Source organism: Giraffa tippelskirchi, chromosome 10 (genome assembly GCF_054371585.1).
Source record: "Giraffa tippelskirchi isolate mGirTip1 chromosome 10, T2T-mGirTip1v1.2.pri, whole genome shotgun sequence".
In the NCBI taxonomy this organism is placed as follows: domain Eukaryota; kingdom Metazoa; phylum Chordata; class Mammalia; order Artiodactyla; family Giraffidae; genus Giraffa; species Giraffa tippelskirchi.
In genome coordinates this window covers 146,076,362-146,089,904 of record NC_137284.1, presented here as the reverse complement: position 1 = coordinate 146,089,904, position 13,543 = coordinate 146,076,362, and the positions used below count along the sequence as shown (strand labels likewise).

Below are 13,543 nucleotides of genomic sequence, written 5' to 3'. Positions count from 1 at the left end.
AAGAGATATTTGGAACAGAACTGATAGGAACTGGTAGAAAATTAGGCTGCAGATGAAGGAGAAGAGAGTGATGGGTACTCTAGGTTTCTGATTACATGTTGATGACTCTGAGCCACAAACATATTTCAGAGAAAGAAGCATAAGTATTTGGTTTTTAATATATTTAAGGTAACGTAAGACATAGATAAAGATCATCTACAGTATATCAGGTGCACACAGAGAATTCAGAAGTCAACATTCTTTTTTAGAATATCTGGTAAATATAAATATTTATACAGTTGGGCTCTTATAGAATCACACTGGCAATAACAAAGGGATATTAATCAAGAGTAACAGATAATAGTTTTATGACTAACCCGGGAAGTATAGGGTAATTCAAACTGGAATTAAGTGAATTAAGAACAAATTTCATCACTACCTCAGCGGCTTTGCCGTTGTAAAGGCGAAAATGATTACAGGCCTTAAGATTGAGTGCGATGGTGCTATCAGGAATTTGCTGAAGATAAACAGCCAGAACTTCTTGAGACACGTCATAGTAATCCAGCTTGTAGTAACATAGGGCCACATAAACATTGAGGGCAAGGTATTCCCTGTTAGATGAAAAAATTAAGGATTAACAATTTAAGTCTACTTCACAAAAATGTTGTCAAACTACAGACATTTTTAATAGCTCAACTGGACAGCAAGGCAAAGAGGACATTTCTTTTTTTAAAGAAAAAGGCAATATGATCAGTGTAGTATTTTTCTTTCTGTGTTATAATATTTGAGTGTTTTGATATAAGTAGAGTAAAAGATGATAACTAGAGGAGGAGAAAGGGAAAAGTTCAACTACTACCTGTTCATGTTAAAAAAAAAAGAAACTAATATAATCAGTAATGAAGTATAAATGCAAATAAGCTGACACCATATAGAAGATGGACAGACAAGGCAAGCAGATTTGATGACTGAGAATAGGAACAGGTGGGAGACTATGACAGTAAAGCAAAAGGAGGAGGAAGGGAGATTCATGAGATATTTTGGGATGCAGAAGAGAGACCAAGTAGTCAGTGATAAAGTTGGAATACTAGTTCTACAAACAAATACAGTTTGTTTCTAATTTTGTCAGCAAATTACCTTCAATGTAACTACAACACTGAACACTGATACACCTAGACCATGCATTTTCAACAGGTGTGATATCACCCCCAAAGGGGAAAAAATTGGTTCTTATGGAGAGATGAAAGATAATATTTATTTTATATATATACATACATACAGATAGACATATAGTACACATACATATATCTATATACAGATATACATACAGTACATAACCAGATATACAGTATACCTGTGGTACTGAAACTTAATGGGAGGGCAATTAAGAGGGGGAAAGATAATCTAGACAGTAAGGAGTCTAGACAATAAGGAATTCTTAATCTCATCAGATCTAGACAATAAGGAGTTCTTAATCTCACCAGATTATTAGCTAAACAGATTTGAACACACGGTGATATTAGAACTACTAGGTCCTCAGCCAAACTGGGTACAGAAGAAAGTAACAAAATGAGAGTTCAAGGAGGTGTAACAGGACACACACCTGTTATCTAGCAGTATTCGCTTGTAAATATCAATAGCTTCTTGGTAGTGAGATCGCATATAGTGGATTGAGGCCAAACTGAGCTGATCTTCTGTGATATCCTGAAGATTCTGATGAAAGTTCATCAATTTCTTCTCATCATTAAACTAAAATTGTAAGAGAGAAAAAAGACATATAAAAATTCATGTTAGAGTATGGTTAGAGAAATCAACACTTATGTAACACAAATTTAACCCCCCCTTTCCTTCAGCCACTTGCCTCTGTTCTCCCTATTTCCCTTCAGCTTGCGGTCTTCTTTCTCTCTCCTTCAGACAAGGAATAAAATAGTCTCTAGAGGCAGAGTCTTAGTCTTCAGTTACAACTCATTAATCACTTGACCCCCCCTCTTCTTACTTTCTGTTTCTTTCTTTGTATCTTCTCCCTCCCTTTTTATTTTCTATGTTTCTTTATTATATGCTATTTATAAGAGAGACAGTTAAAATAGGACATAGAAAAGTAGAGAATGAAAGGATATAAAAAGATGTAATAGGCAACCACTAACCAAAAGAGCTGATAGAGCTACACAAACATGACAAAGTAGTGTTTACATGAAGAGAGAGTTTCAGAGATAAAGACAGACATTTCATAATGATAATGATAAATGTTTCCATTCACTAGATGGACATAACAATTCTATATCTGTATGCGTTTAATGAGAGTCTGCAAAACATGTAAAGCAAAAATTGAAAGAACTAAACAAAGACAGATAATTACAGCATGAAATTTTTCAATACACCAAAAATAATTATTTTCAAATACTACCTATAGACAAACTTCCTGTAAAATAATTTAGCACTATCAATTAACAGCTTTAAATTTTTATTTTTAACAGCTTTAAAGTTTTATACTCAATAACCCAATAAGTCTATTTCTAAGATGTTAGAATTACATTTTTATAATTAAAACTGAAACCAATCTAGAAGCCAAATAACTAGGAAATGCTGAATGAACTGAGGCACATGCATATGATGGATTGTTATTTAAAAAGGATGGGTTTGAAGACTAGTGACTCAGAGATACACTCATAATTTAAAGGTAAGTTGCAGAATACAAAAGTATATATTTAACATAAATCCCATTCTGCAAAACAAATGAACAAAAATACAAATATGCATATAAAAAATAATTATCCCCCCCAAAAAAGAATTATCCCTAAAGGGATATTCCAAAAGGTTGAAATATAGTTAACTTTAAATATGGTAGACGTTTGAACAAACTCCAGGAGATAGTGAAGGAAAGGGAAGCCTGGCGTGCTGCAGTCCATGGGGTCACAAAGAGTCAGACATGAACAACAACAATATCTCTTTATTGCATATTTATATTTTGATTACTAGAATGTATGATTTTATAATATGAAAAAGTATTAAGAAATAATTTTATGATGATGATCAAAACTATTGCCATAAGGCAGGCAAATCAGAAAAGTATGTATTTATTTTCAGGAGTCAGGACAAGGCATCTTTGCTTCTGTTTCCTAAGAGACAATAAGATGGTGGAAACAAACTAATCATAAAAGACTACTGCTTAGGAAGAACCAAAACCTAACAACTCTGAATAAATTAACAGGGTAAAAAACATTAATGGGGGAGAAAAATCCTATAAAATTAATACCTTTATTCTACTTGCTCTAAACATATCATTAACAAGAATTTCTACTTAATTCTCTTTCACCCATGTTGGTAACAAGAAAGAAAGAGAAAAATATTTTAAAAACAAGTTTTAATTTATGTCAATTAAAAAAGAAAAACAAAATTTTACATTAAAAAAATAAGCACAGAAATACCTTGTGAGCCAAGTGGAAGAGGAGGCGGTTTTGAAGTCGGCTTTTTGGAGCTGAGAAAAAAAATCCAAGGTGCTTATTAAAGATCTCAATTGTCTATGGCACTTAGTCCCTTGTAGGAGTGACATAAGACTCGGACAAGGATATTCCCAAATCCTTACCCATGGGATCCTGCTATGTCTCTGCTATAACATATTTTAGTCTAGTCCCACTGCAGGAGAAGGAACGTCATCAAGAACCAGAAGGACAACACTCGAGGGCTCTGCTCCTGCTCACACTGGCTCTCCCTGACTCTGTCGTGGTGAAGCACGGCCTGCACTCTTCACAGTGCCAGTAGCAGCCCATCCTGTGTAGTTCACACGGGGAACCAAGCACGGGAAGCAAAGGGTGGTGGTCATATCAGTACATATAGGAATCCAGCGTTGTCAGTTCCTTCTTTTCATAGTTATACTGCCATGTTTTCCTAAACGGGGCTTCCCAGGTGCCTCAGTGGTAAAGAATCTGCCTGTCATTGCAGGAGACGCAGGTTTGATCCCTGGGTCACGAAGATCCCCTGGAGAAGGGAATGGCAACCCACTCCAATATCCTTGCCCAGAAAATCCCATAGACAGAGGAGCCCAGCGGGCTACAGTCCACGGGGTCACAAAAAGTCAGATACAACTGAGAACACTCGCACGCTTTTTCCTAAATACTAGCCCATCCTCCACAGATCTTCTGGCATGATAATGGGCCATCTAAAAGAGGTAGCAAGCAAAAAGGTTAACATCTTTTAAATTCCAGATCCCCTTTGTGCTCTTGGAGAATTTTCCTAATTCTGGGCACTCAGTATTGTTAATATATCTCTTTACAGTAAAAAGTCAAAAAAGAAAAAATATATATGGAAAGAGAGATAGGTACCTTGATCACCTTACACGCATCTAACAGTTCTATGCACAGAAAAAGTCCAGAAACATAAGATAAATAACTCAAAGACCGTTATAACTGATTTGGGAAAAACTACATCAGTAAGTTGAAACAACTTGGGTACAAATCAAGAGATTTTCCATGACCTTGAACTGGAATTTGATCTAAATATGTATGTACCAGTTAATTCTCTAAGAATTCTACCCTGGAATACATTCTTTCCTAACATATTTCCTAACAAACCTTCTTTTGCCCACTTTCTCTATTTTTCTTTGATTTTAATTTGATTCATACTCTAATTATTCTTAATCTGTCCTCCCATACTTCTATTTTGCCCTACACGTATTTGCAAATTTGAATTCACTTCTCCTAAGATCATTGAAAAAGCAAGAGAGTTCCAGAAAAACATCTACTTCTGCTTTATTGATTATGCCAAGGCCTTTGACTGTGTGGATCACAATAAACTGGAAAATTCTGAAAGAGATGGGAATACCAGACCATCTGACCTGTCTCTTGAGAAACCTGTATGCAGGTCAGGAAGCAACAATTAGAACTGGACATGGAACAACAGATTGGTTCCAAATAGGAAAAGGAGTACGTCAAGGCTGTATATTGTCACCCTGCTTATTTAACTTGTATGCAGAGTACATCATGAGAAACGTTGGGCTGGAAGAAGCACAAGCTGGAATCAAGATTGCTGGGAGAAATATCAATAACCTCAGATATGCAGATGACACCACCCTTATGGCAGAAAGTGAAGAAGAACTAAAGAGTCTCTTGATGAAAGTGAAAGAGGAGAGTGAAAAAGTTGGCTTAAAGCTCAACGTTCAGAAAACTAAGATCATGGCATCTGGTCCCATCACTTCATGGGAAATAGATGGGGAAACAGTGGAAACAGTGTCAGACTTTATTTTTTTGGGCTCCAGAATCACTGCTGATGGTGATTGCAGCCATGAAATTAAAAGATGCTTACTCCTTGGAAGGAAGGTTATGACCAACCTAGATAGGATATTAAAAAGCAGAGACACTACTCTGCCAACAAAGGTCCGTCTAGTCAAGGCTATGGTTTTTCCAGTAGTCATGTATGGATGTGAGAGTTGGACGGTGAAGAAAGCTGAGCGCCACAGAATTGATGCTTTTGAACTGTGGTGTTGGAGAAGACTCTTCAGAGTCCCTTGGACTGCAAGAAGATCCAACCAGTCCATCCTAGGGGAGATCAGTCCTGGGTGTTCACTGGAAGGACTGATGTTGAAGCTGAAACGCCAATACTTTGGCCATCTCATGCGAAGAGTTGACTCATTGGAAAAGACCCTAATGCTGGGAAGGATTGAGGGCAGGAGGAGAAGGGGACGACAGAGGATGAGATGGTTGGATGGCATCACCGACTCGATGGACATGGGTTTGGGTAGACTCCGGGAGTTGGTGATGGACAGGGAGGCCTGGCGTGCTGCGATTTATGGGGTCGCAAAGAGTCGGACATGACTGAGCGACTGAACTGAACTGAACTGAAGATGACTGACCTCATAAGTCAAACAAAACGGAGGAAATTTGGATTCTTCAAACCGAAATTACTAGGCTTCTCATTTAGAAGTAGGGCAAGAAGCTATAAAATCCACATTCACGGGAGCTTGAATAACTATACCCAACTCCTACCAACAGCATGAATGTCCCACCACAGGAGGGCCTAAGAAAGGCACCTTATCTTTTTCTTTTCTCATCCTTCTGATTTTTGGCTGCAGCTTCTGGGGAGGTGAAGTGGTGAGGGTAAGGGTAAGGCACACAGAGATTAACTCTGTCTTTAAACATAAAGTTGCTAAGATCCAATATTCTTTGAAGAGCAGAGTTTTTCTTTCTTTTTTTTTTTTAGCTTTCTAATGTCACTTGATTTTTCCTCGAGAAAGGTATTAAGTTTAAAAATCTCCAAAATGACTCTTAATATTAGTGATGAATATCAGATATTAAAGGGGCTCACTTACCTTTAAACCCAGCTGCTTCAGCTTGTTTATACATTCCAAGAAAAAAGTAGGTACAGGCTAGGTTCACCCAGACTTCAGGATTGCAATTTTCTTCTTTTGTTGCATTTTCATATTCCTGAAATATACAATAAGCAGTGATCCCTTATAGCAGTAAAGCAATCAATGGGCCATTCTTTTATGTATAATGGAATAGAAGTTCTTGATTGGGCAACTTCACATTTAGGAGAATTCTATATGCTCCTTAGGGCTTCCCAGGTGGCGCTAGTGGTAAAGGACCCACCTGCGGATGCAGATGTAATTTCAGTCCCTGGGTCAGGAAGATCCCCTGGAGGAAGGCATGGCAACCCACTCCAGTAGGAGCTACCTGGAGGGCTACAGTCCACAGAGTCACAAAGAGTCGGACATGACTGAAGCGACTTACCACGTACACACATGTGCTCCTTATATTCTATACCTGTAATATTAAATACTGAAGTTAGGGCTCAAGCCTACCCATGTGGGACTGTTGCCCATAGAATCCTATACTTGTTTTTTTTTCTCCCCCCCTTTTAATATTGCTAACAAACTGCAGGGATGAAAAACAACTAAAATATTTGCTTTTTGCTAACTTAAAAAGACATAAAAAAAGATATTAAAAATGCATAGTTTCAGCTAACTTAAAATCTGATAACCTTAATATGCTACAAGTTTGATTTCATTCTAATTTTTTCTGGCTTTGTTTACTTGGCTTTACATTTTAAAAATTTGGTCTTTGAGGGTTTTTTTCTTCCCTGTTAATGACAGTTTCTGAAATTCACTTTGTCAACTACATTTTCCATATACTCTTTTACTATCAGTCTTCACCACATGCCTATTTTCTTCCTTACTCCATTTGAACTACTCTGTCTTCTCCTAAATCTTTCACAAATACTACCAGCTTCTATTCTGCCCTCTTCACATCTTCACTTTTCCTTCACTGATTTTGTTGCTTTTGTTCATATCAGTTTCTCATTACCTGATCTTGGATATTTTTCATTTAAGTAGTGCAGGTTTTTAATATCCTTAAATTGCATTTTGAGAGTGAGAATATGTAAGAAAGGTCAAAACAATTTCATTTATGAGTTAAAAATTACTGACATAAGGCATCTACAATTTTATGTACAGCCATAATTCCATAGATTGTTAATTACACTGTAGGGTTTACAATGACCAAGAGAAACAACTTCCAAAACTATACTTTTAAAATATAAAAAATAAATAATACATCAAAATATTAAAAATATAAAGATAAAATAATTTTTCCTATGTCTAAAATCAACCTTACAAAATAACCGTGAAATTTTTTTGAGAAAAGAATCACACAATTTCTAATCAAAAGGGCTTATTTTTCTTCTCCTGAAGATATCCTTAGGAAAGACTAATATTAATATATTGAACAATCTCATTAGTATATATCTAAAATGAAAAAGTAAACCAACATTGCTACATATACTTGAATATATATAGAAGATTTCTGAAGCAATACATCAAAAAAGATCCAATGTTTACTCCTGTTAACAAAGAAATAGGACGGAGGAAGGCAGACAGGGTGACTTTTTTCCTTTTTCCTGTGTTCCCTTCTATATTGTTTGAATTTTACCATGAGCATGTGTTATTATAATACAAAACTTAGTAACATTTTAAAACCCTACAGTTACTTAAAAAAAAAAACTTTTAAACTAACCTCCAAAGCTCTCTTGTAGTCACCCAGGTGAAAAGCACAGTATCCGATCCACAAATTAGTGTCTTCTTCTTGTTCCCCAACGTGACGTTTGAACTTCATGTTAAAATTTCATGAAAAAAAAAACCATGAATACTTTGAATGGTAAGCCCTTGTTTAACAAACTGCTATGCTATGTTATTAATGAACAATAGGAAATTGCAAGTTATAGAAGCAAGATAATCTCAGTTTAATCAAACTGATACCTACAGAACTCAGCACAATTAACTACCTTTTCCTCAAATATTTCACAATTGTTTTTCTGTGTTTACTGACGCCTTACTCCAGGAAGTATCTAAGAGTTATCCTCATAAAAATTCTGGGTGATATATAAGGATCATAAGAACTCTGTGAAATATTTAATGCCAAATAACTGAAGGTTAGAGAAATTAAGCAATGACCTCAAGGCCACACACAGCCAGTAAGGGTGGTAGAAGCGACCATGTAGCCAACTGACTCCAAAGCCCGTGTTTTCACCCCCTATCCCAGGTTCTATTGCATTTAACTTCACACTTCAAACCTGCCCCATGAGCACACACATGTATTTCTTCATAGGTTATAACTTTTCACTGAAGACAAGGCATTAAATCATTCTGTTACCCTTGAACAGGTTTGCCAGGGCCTATAAGAATTAAAGATTTTAGAAGACCACCTAATCATTTATGTCCATTGTGAAAAAATATTCATGAATTCATCATCCAATGAAAGAAAAGTCCTGTTTTGGAGGAAAGGTGTGAGATCCTGAAGGACAAGTCTGAATTACCAGGAGCTTTTTTTTTTTTTTGGCAAAAGGAGATTTTTTTTTTCCACTCTATGTGGTGATAAGTCAAAAACATGGGTGAAAAAGTAAAAATTAAGCAGATCATTGTTGATTTGTAGTGACCTAAATAGGAAGGAAATCTAAAAAACAGTGGAAATATGTATGCATATAACTGATTCACTTTACTGTACAGTAGAAGCTAACACAACATTGTAAAGCAACTATACTCTAATACAAATAAGATAAAATTTTAAAAAACCAATCATTGTTACAAAAATTCAGGTGCCTTGACCAGTACAAGATGAAGGTATCTGTTGATACTTTGTCTAAATAAAAACTTGCTCTTGTAGCTAACTCTATAACGTTAGAAATTCTCCTCTCACCTGGAGAAGGAAATGGCAACCCACTCCAGTATACTCGCCTGGAAAACCCAATGGACAGAGAAGCCTGGTGGGCTACAGTTTATGGCGTCACAAAGAGTCGGACACGACTGAAGCAACTAAACAACAACCTCTCACCAAATACTGTGCATTTGAGTGCAGTGCCTTAAGTCTGAAGAAACTCTTATTTGAGGTCTCCCTGAATTTGCCCCTGGAATTCCTTGGAGCCACAGCAGAGCTCACAGGCCCTTCCTCGTCCCAGACCAGGGCAGTCCCCATTCCCATCCATCATGGCACTTTGGCTACCTAAGAATGAAAGCACAGAGCTGAGCCTCCCTGGACAACTTAAAGGCAGCATAGGATCACACAATAAGGAGAGCGTGGTCACTTCCTTAAAGAAAAGAGAGAAGAGAAAAAGAGACAACAAAAATCACACATGTATCTACCACTCAGTCCACTGATTTACAGATCTAGAGGGTCCTTCCAAAGCAGCTCCCTCGATTTAAAGATAAGAAATCTGACACCATAAAAGTTTAAGCAACGTGCTCAACACCAGTGCACTAGCAAGAAACACAGGACTTTACATGCAAGACTGAGAAAGATATATAAAGCTGATTAAAACACTTATTGTTGATAGAGTAATATGGCTGTTGTAGCGCTTTAGAGGAATGATTATGGCACAACACAACCAGGCTGTGCTGTCAAAACTCCTCCCCGCTTCATTCTTTGGTGCGCCCCTTCATTCTCCTATAACGTGCTTCCCACAGAACCGTTTCCCAAAGTGCAGTATCCGTGGACCATCTACATCAGCGCTTAGGCTATTTGCCCAAAATATTGGGTTCTTGAGTTTCCCTGGTGGCTTAGATGGTAAAGAAACTGCCTGAACTCAGGAGACCTGGGTTCAATCCCTGAGTCAGGAGGATCCTGTGGAGAAGGGAACGGCATCCCACTCCAGAATTCTTGCCTGGGAAATCCCATGGACAGAGGAGCCTGGGGGGCTATAGTTCATGGGGTCGAAAAGAGTTGGGCATGACTGAGCGACTAACACACACATACAGGGTAGGAGTCCAGAAATGTACATTTAAACAAGTACATTTACCACAAGTCACTCTGATGAGTATTAAAAGTTGAGAACTATTGCCATAGAGATTTGAAATATCTTCTGAAGATACAGTATTTCAGACAATAAGCATGAAACATGGTAGAATTATTTAAATTTGATCAAAATGTTATAACATATTAATAGGAATGTTAAATCATAAACTTGTCAGGGGGTGGAATAGGCAATATGTGAACTGACACTGTATTAAATGTCCCTCTACATTTTTAGGCTGGATTTGCCATCAGTGAAACTAAACATAATTAAAAGTGTCCCTCAAGAAATAAGTCTATCATGTAAAAAAAAAGAGAAATAGAGAGAAAGAAGTCTATCTTTTTAGTTCATCTTTAGTCAGGTTTATAGTTAACCTGGAATCTGTGCCTGACTAGATTTACGAAGTCCCAGAATGCACCCACCTGTTCCATGCATAGCAACCAGCATTCACTCATGCATTCCTCTATATTCTGGTTATTTACGTCCTAAGAAGCAACTTTCTTCGGACATTACCTCCAACAGGGTAATAGCTCCAGTGAAATCTCTTTGTGAAAGTAGCTCCTCTAGCTTTGGAATCTTCCTACCTTTCTTCTTTCTTTTGTCAGTGTGCGGTGGGTCCCCGCCTACAGCAGGTTTGGCCCTTGAAAGCATCTGTGAAAGAAACAACAAAGACAGCTGTATGATCCCATTCCCATGGTCAATTTTAAACTGAGAGTGAGCGCTCCGGATTCATAAGTCAAGTCCTGAACAATGAACCCCCTGTAAGCCTATTTAAACTCTCTCCGTAACACGTATTTTACTAAAAGGTCCACAACCCGGTGCTTGAGCAGAACGAAACCGCTCTCCCCTACGTCTTCATCTCCTCCAACGAGAATGAGGTAAGAGATGCTTTCACGTAGCTGTTGTCATCTCAGCCTTCCCTTGGTCCGCTTTCCATCCCACGCGCAGCTCAGGAGTGCGGAAACGGAGAAGCAGGAGGGGAGAAAGCAACGATGTATGTACAGTTGCATTCCTGTCCCCGGTGGGAACACGAGGAAGGCACAGACATCTGCCTCTGCTAACACTCCCAGACTTAAACCAGAAGTGTGCTACGAATCTCTAATCTCCAGTCCCAGGACCTACTCAAACTTATTCCTCACTATTCAACGCCACTAACCATCTTGGCGCCGGTCCTGTGAACCCCCTCTGCAGACAGACAGCAGAAGGCCTGGCTTCAGCGCGCCTCAGCATCCACAAAGCTCGCTTGGTCTCCACGGCAACCCCGCCAGGGGACTGGTCCTTCCCGGAGTAGCGCTCGCCGGAGAACTGGCGCCCTGCGCATCTTGGTTCCCATAGGCTTATCGCTGCTGCCGGGCGTGAAAGATTTTCTCTCCGCATGAAAGTGTCTTTCTCTGTACTGCGAGCGAGAGTTTGTCTGTATTTCTGTGAGTTTACATTAGGAAAAAGCGAATTAAAATGACAAAGTTTTTCAAAAACAGGTTTCTCGGGAAAGTAATTTTCAAGGACCACTTCCGATTTGGACCGCGCTGGGCTCAGAGCAGCCTTGAGCGCTGACTGGCATGTGATCGCGGGTCTCCTGTGCTGTGCGGCTTAGAATCAAATTTCTGCCGAGCGAGGATGCTGTTGTTTGGAGGCGGGAGTTCCCCTGAATACGGTTTCTTATTTCCATAGATAAATCTCCATTGTGATGTGACATTATAATTCCTACTTAGAATTTAGAATAGAACCTCTCGTTCGTTAGAAATAGGGAAACAAGGTAAAGTCACAGTGGCCAATGCGGCACCCATCTTGATTGTTTCTAAAGGTCTGATGTAATATTTTGGATATGTAAATTAAAATAACTGGAGTGAAATAATTAAATTTGTTTTGGCTGTGTGTGTGTGTGTAAGTTTTGTTGTTATTGTTTGGCTGTGTCACAGAGCTTGTGGGATCTTAGTTACCCACCCAGGGATGGAGCCGGGACCTCCTGAAGCTGGGAATTCTAATCACTGGTCCACCAGGGAGTTCCAGGAAATTGTTTTTAAAGGTGTGGAGAAAGGGTTTAAAGATGTGTAACGTAAGAGCTGTGAGTTTTAAGTTTTAGTCAAGATCTTTCTGAGGACTAAAGCCCAAGAGACAGTGACTTAGTGCACTCTGAAGCAACCACTCAGTAGACGTAAGGGAAAAGTCAGTTCATATATGACTTTTGGCTGGGGGATACCTGCAGTCAAGCATGTAAGATTACTGCTAATCATAAAGAACAGATGTCTCCAGTTAGTCTTTTTAGCTTTTCAATGTATGGAGGATGGAAGAATCTAGAGTCATTAAAATTCTTCCTGAGATATACTTTTGACTACCTATGAAAGTGAAAGTGTTAGTCACTCAGTCCTGTCTGACTCTTTGCAACCCTATGGTCTGTAGCCCAACAGGCTCCTCTGTCCATGGGATTCTCCAGGCAAGAATAGTGGAGTGGGTTGCCATGCCTATCTCCAGGGATCTTCCTGATCCAGGGATGGAACCCAGGTCTCCCACACTGCAGGCAGGTTTTTTACCGTTTGAGCTACCCAAAGCCTGGGACCTGTCTGTATTCATGTGCATCCAAAGCACAGATGCCTCATCCTGTTTTTACCTTAAATTCCTCCAAGAGTCCTACTGTCAGTCAGCAAATGTGGTGAGTTTACAAATGAACCCTTGTGGAAATGTGAAAAAAGCAATGCTCTTTGTCTTAGCAATCCTAATTTTGGGGAGATCTATGCTTGTATGTTGGAGAAGAAAATGGCAACCCAGTCCTGTATTCTTGCCTGGGAAATCCCATGGACAGAGGAGCCTGGCAGGCTATAGTCCCTGAGGTTGTAAAGAGTCGGACATGACTGAGCAACTAAAACACACACATACACACACATGCACACACACATGCTTGTGTGTTGACTTTAAAAAAATGCACAACCTAAAAGTTGAGAGTTAGCGTTTATTCAGGGAACCTTACTAAGGACAATAGCCTGGGAATTAGCCTCTCAGATGGCTCTGAGGAACTGTTCCAAAGAGATAAGCAAGGAGCCAGGGTATATAGGGGTTTTTCTTGGAGAACAAAATGTAGTCAAACTTCAAAAGATTACTGTTAATTACAAAAAAAAAAAAAAAAAAAAACAAAACCCAAAACCCAACATCTCAAAGACTTCAGTGCTTTTTTATGTACGGGAAAATCGAAGTGACTGGGCTCATTGAAGTTATTCCTTTGATATACATCTTAACTATCTAGGGCCAGTGTCCTCTTTTTCTCCATCCTGAATTCCACTTAGGAGGCACTGTCAGGACA

At 38.7% G+C, this 13,543-nt stretch overlaps 1 protein-coding gene across 8 annotated transcripts in view; it reads right to left on the bottom strand.

Moving 5' to 3' along the window:
- The window catches only part of IFT56 (intraflagellar transport 56), a 50,234-nt gene extending 38,734 nt beyond the window's left edge, over positions 1-11,500 (bottom strand). For 5 of the 8 annotated variants that reach the window (XR_014066433.1, XR_014066434.1, XM_081533130.1 and 2 more), the window contains exons 1-7: positions 11,405-11,500; positions 10,762-10,899; positions 7,980-8,072; positions 6,278-6,392; positions 3,402-3,451; positions 1,580-1,725; positions 419-590 (exon numbers count right to left, since the gene is read on the bottom strand). Coding sequence is in view for 6 of the 8 variants with exons in the window: in XM_081533130.1 (XP_081389256.1) it covers positions 419-590; positions 1,580-1,725; positions 3,402-3,451; positions 6,278-6,392; positions 7,980-8,072; positions 10,762-10,899; positions 11,405-11,407 (717 nt within the window). In the remaining 2 variants the exon portion in view is untranslated. Of the gene's footprint in view, positions 1-418; positions 591-1,579; positions 1,726-3,401; positions 3,452-6,277; positions 6,393-7,979; positions 8,073-10,670; positions 10,900-11,404 lie in introns of all 8 variants that reach the window. The other 3 variants (XM_081533132.1, XM_081533131.1, XM_081533133.1) reach the window with 2 other exon arrangements.
- Between the last annotated feature and the right edge of the window lie 2,043 nt (positions 11,501-13,543).